The following is a 4,682-nucleotide window of genomic DNA, read 5'->3' on the forward strand; positions in this document are numbered from 1 at the left end:
GAGTTATGCACATATGGGTGGAAGTACCACTACCGCATGGATGAAAGGTAAAGAAATTGAGAAATTAATATAATATAATTGGATCTAAACTCGTAGATTTAACCTTTTGGTTAATCCACCCTCTCCCACTTGTAAAAAAAATTTAAAACTAAAAAATAAATTCTCTTTTTTTTTTTTTTTTTTTTTTTTTCGCTCTACAAGACTTCCTCCTTATTCCCAACCACTTGCCTTACTAGGTGCCAAATATTCAATCACTGCATCTAAAACCTAAAGAATTTTTAGTCTCTTCCCTATATAATCTGAAATCTCCCATCATGTATCGATAACATAAAACCAACATGATCTTCATGACAATAAGTCATAACAAGAAGTTAATATACATCTAAGTGTTTGGCGGTAAAAATTTAAAATAGCAGATCAATTTCTCTGGCATGCAGCATCTTCAAGGCAAGTCTATTACCCCCAAATGCCAATCTTAAATGAAGTTCCGTACTACTTACAGTTCCTCTAGTTTCAGTAGTTTTCATTTCATATTTCCAGGCGTCATTAAATGTTGGCAGTTGAGAGTTGAATATAACTATATATATATATATCTCATACTAGTACTCTTTAGTATTGGTCACATTCTGATAACACCAAACCTTCTCTTTAACTCTTTTTTGGTTCATGGTCTCCTTCCACAGTTTCTAAACCTTCATGGATTTGCTAGAGAAGCTCTTTTTCATAGGTTTCCTCATTCTTGCTGCAGCCATTGATGGAGCTCAGTCAGATACCATGGTCACTGGCACCGTCTTCTGTGACCAGTGCAAAGATGGCCAAAGGTCCCTCTTTGATTATCCCATTTATGGTGAGATCCACAGCCCCTGCCTACTACATTCTTCATTTATGTTTGAGATATTCTCTCCTGTACAATCTTGTAGCATAAAATCTCTTATTTTTTTGGCAGTTCCATATATTATACCCTCATTCAGTTAAACCAACTCACCAATCTTGGATGGTATTAGAGGGCATGCTTGTCATTTAATGCCATTTTGTGAATGGGGCTTGGACATTTGTTATGAGCCATTAAGTCCTCAATTGTTTAAGATTTCCCAATTGAGAAATAGTTCATGATTAACTTAAATAAAACTTAGGTAGTTGAATTGACAATACAATATAAATGTTGTTATCTTGAGTCTTTTTTTTGATACAACACACTTAAGGAATGTACTTAAATTTGACATTATGAATAATTTCTTGTTGACTTCCAAGTACACTTTAACAGTTTAACCCCTAATAATATATATATATATATATATTTATATATATTTTTGTTTTTGTTTTTAAGTGGTTGTGTTACTTTTATGTTGTAGTTAATAAAGAAGGGGCATATAACTTCTAGGAGTCCGTATAACATAAGAATGTAATTTGAACTAAATAATAGAGTTTGTTAAATGCAGGAATCAAAGTTACAGTTGCCTGTGCCAATAGTAATGGACAAGTCACAATGTCAAGGGAAGAGACTACAAATTGGTTTGGAAACTATGCAATGAAGTTTGATGGTTCCCCGGACTTGAGTGGTTGTTATGCACAAGTTTCTGGCAGTGGACAGGGTTCAACGGGATGTGGTGCAGCTGCTGGACCTGCCCAAAATCTTAGACTCATGTTTAGGATGTTTGACATGGAAATGTATACAGTGGATCCTTTGCTTACTCAGCCTGCTCAGCCTATGTCATTTTGCCCAAGGTCAACTAACCCTGTGCCTGCACCGGTAACACCAGTGGTGTCTCCTCCGCCTTTCAAGCTTCCCCCAATGCCTGGACTGCCACCAATGCCTCCATTGCCATCATTGCCACCATTGCCACCACTCCCTCCAATGCCTCCTTTGCCACCACTGCCTCCAATGCCAACACTACCTTTCTCAGAAGCTTCAGCATGCCTACATGAGTAAGTTGACCACACTAAGGCTTTTAATTTTTATCTTTGGCAATACATAAGGGAGAAGAGTTTGAACCTCATTTGTTTTTATGGGTGAATTATCATTAAATTACAAGACTTTTGACAAAGCTTATTTTTACTACTAAGATATTACAACATATTTGCATTAGTAGTACATTACATCATGCTTGTACAACCCAACGTGACACTTAGTGTCCATTTGGCACCACTTATTTTTGCTAACTTATTTTATTATTCAGCTTATTTTTGGTACTATTCATGGAGCCCATTGTATTATTTTAACTAACTTTTACTTTTATCTATAGTACTTTTAGTAAAAAGTTTTCAAATTCAGTAAAATAAGTGGATCCCAAACAAATCTTTAGTCCTTTCCATTTTGTCATACAAAAATGGACAAATATAGATATAATTTTGACAAATGAAAATTATATGTGGTATTACTTTATAACATATATAAAAACTAATTTTACACATATCATGTACACATATATAGATTTAAGAAAAATGATTTTTTTAATCATAAAATGGCCTTATTTTTGTAAGAAAGCTGACCAAGGTTTAAGGGTAAAATCTAGCTGCACAAAAATGTATCATATGTACAGCTATTTGCAACAATCAACATCTCTCTTACATTATGTGGGTCTCACAAGTGGTGGAGCCCATTAAATATGAGAGAGATATTGTATGTAACTAATAAATGAGATACCAATTCTGTGTACATGATAACTTACATATCCCCCGGGCTTCAAAGAGTATAATTACAAGTGTTTACCATTTACATGTGAGCACAGGACAACATTACCTTTGGTAAAAATCATGTGATAAAGAGAATGAAATATCTAAATCCGGCAACTCCCATTAGAAGCTAGAACCCACAAAGCAAATAATTGGACTTGTGACTTCTTTTTTTTTTTTTTTTTCGATTGAGGACTTGTGAATTAGTAACATAGTAACATCTTCAGCAAAAAAAAGTAATATAGTAACATCACTTTAGAGCATCACGAGTAACTTGTCACATAAATTTTCTTCTAGCAATTAAGGAAAATTGTTTGTTGTTAGTTGGCTTGGGCATTGCTCTGGCCATAAATTTGTTCACTTTCGGATTGAATTGAACATTTCCATTTTATGAACCTATTACTTGCTAGTTACTAGTAATGTTACTTTTAGGTTTCATGCAACTTTAATGTGATGTTTCTGAAGGTTTACTCCATTTTACATGAGGGGATGTAAAATTGGTCATAAACAGAGACCTACTTTTATAAAATAAAAATTCCGTTACCTCTAAATAATGCTTAAATATGTCAAGAGTCTCGTAATTCAGTGTTATCATCTAATTCTTTCACGAAGAACATAGACTCAAATTCTTCTTCTCATTTTCTTGTTAGAGATAAAAATAGGGCTTAAATCTATTGTATGATCATGACCCATAATTGATTTATGTGATATCCCAGCAATTGGACAATGCCTGAGTACAAGTGTTACTGGAGGGCAGTGAACCCAGACACAAAGGTAGCAGTTGCTTTTGGTTTGCTTGCAGCTAGAAGATATGGGACAGACATGACATTGTGGCAAGGCCTACAAGGAAGAGGAGACCCTTATAGGACTCTTCTAAGGGAAGGGACCACTGCTTTTCTCAACTCTTATAATAGCCTTCAATTTCCATACAATGCAATTGGTGTGACCCAACGCATGAATTGGGCATTGATGGGCTCCAATCGAAATGTCCTCCTCACTGCACTGCGGTTCAGGAGAGCCAATTCTGGTTATGGACAAGTCTCATGCAAGTTCACCCCTTGCAAGTGATTCATTTCTTGGCATTATAGAATTTATATGTGGACTGCTTCAGCTTGGGTCTATGTGGTTATATTATTTGTGGGTGTATACGTTTTATATTATTATTATTTTTCTTTCTGTAATAGTGCTTCTTTGAACTGGTAAATTCTTGATATTCTGGGTAGTCAGGGTTTTTTTCATAGTTTTTATTAATTACTAGAGGAATAAGGTTTTAGAAAGCTATATATCATGTTTGAGATGGGGGAAATAGTAAATGCCTCGTGATAGAAAGCCATGGTGGATCCCCACTATATGTCTATATGGTACAATTTTTAAAGAGATTTTATCTTAATAAATTTATAATAATATTTATTTGTATGTTTTTAATTTAACATGGTGATTAAAGATCCTCCAGGTGATCCAACTCTTTTCTTTTTAATCCAAACTCTCGAAAATTTTTGTCTGTCCAACATATTTCTGTTCAAAATATAACACAATTTCTATCTTCATACTTAATTTTGAACTGTTCAAAATATAACACAATTTCTATCTTCATACTTAATTTTGAATAATGCTAGAGATACAAACTATTTTAATTTTTTTTTTTTTACAAGTTGCTAATGTGGTGAGTAACTATTGATAAATAAAAAAGTGATATTAATAGTGGATCTAGATGAAAACTAATAAAAAGTTGATCACATCAATATTTTATAAAAATATTATAAAATAATTTATAATTGTAGTATTGTTTTTTAATTTTAGAGTTATATTAACGAATGTCTTTAAAATATTTGTTAATTCATTATTGGTTAACTTTTTTCTTATTTTTAAAATACACACGCATATTTCAAACAAACCTTTCGAAACCCCATCACGACATCACCACCAGCCTTTCTTCTTTTGACCAAGGAAATAACAAGCGTACCAAATTACCAATTAGGTTACAAATAAAGAGGCCGATGACCCTCAAT

The 4,682-nt window shown here is 33.5% G+C and overlaps 1 protein-coding gene across 1 annotated transcript; it reads left to right on the forward strand.

The window, feature by feature from the left end:
• Window positions 1-628: 628 nt before the first annotated feature.
• LOC115968695 (protodermal factor 1) lies at window positions 629-4,076 on the forward strand. Its single transcript, XM_031088169.1, has 3 exons — window positions 629-847; window positions 1,440-1,926; window positions 3,390-4,076. The coding sequence occupies exons 1-3, from the start codon at window positions 697-699 to the stop codon at window positions 3,739-3,741; spliced, it is 990 nt and encodes a 329-aa protein (XP_030944029.1). The 5' UTR covers window positions 629-696; the 3' UTR covers window positions 3,742-4,076.
• The last annotated feature ends 606 nt before the right edge of the window (window positions 4,077-4,682 follow it).

This window comes from Quercus lobata, chromosome 11 (genome assembly GCF_001633185.2).
Source record: "Quercus lobata isolate SW786 chromosome 11, ValleyOak3.0 Primary Assembly, whole genome shotgun sequence".
NCBI classification, from domain to species: Eukaryota; Viridiplantae; Streptophyta; class Magnoliopsida; order Fagales; family Fagaceae; genus Quercus; species Quercus lobata.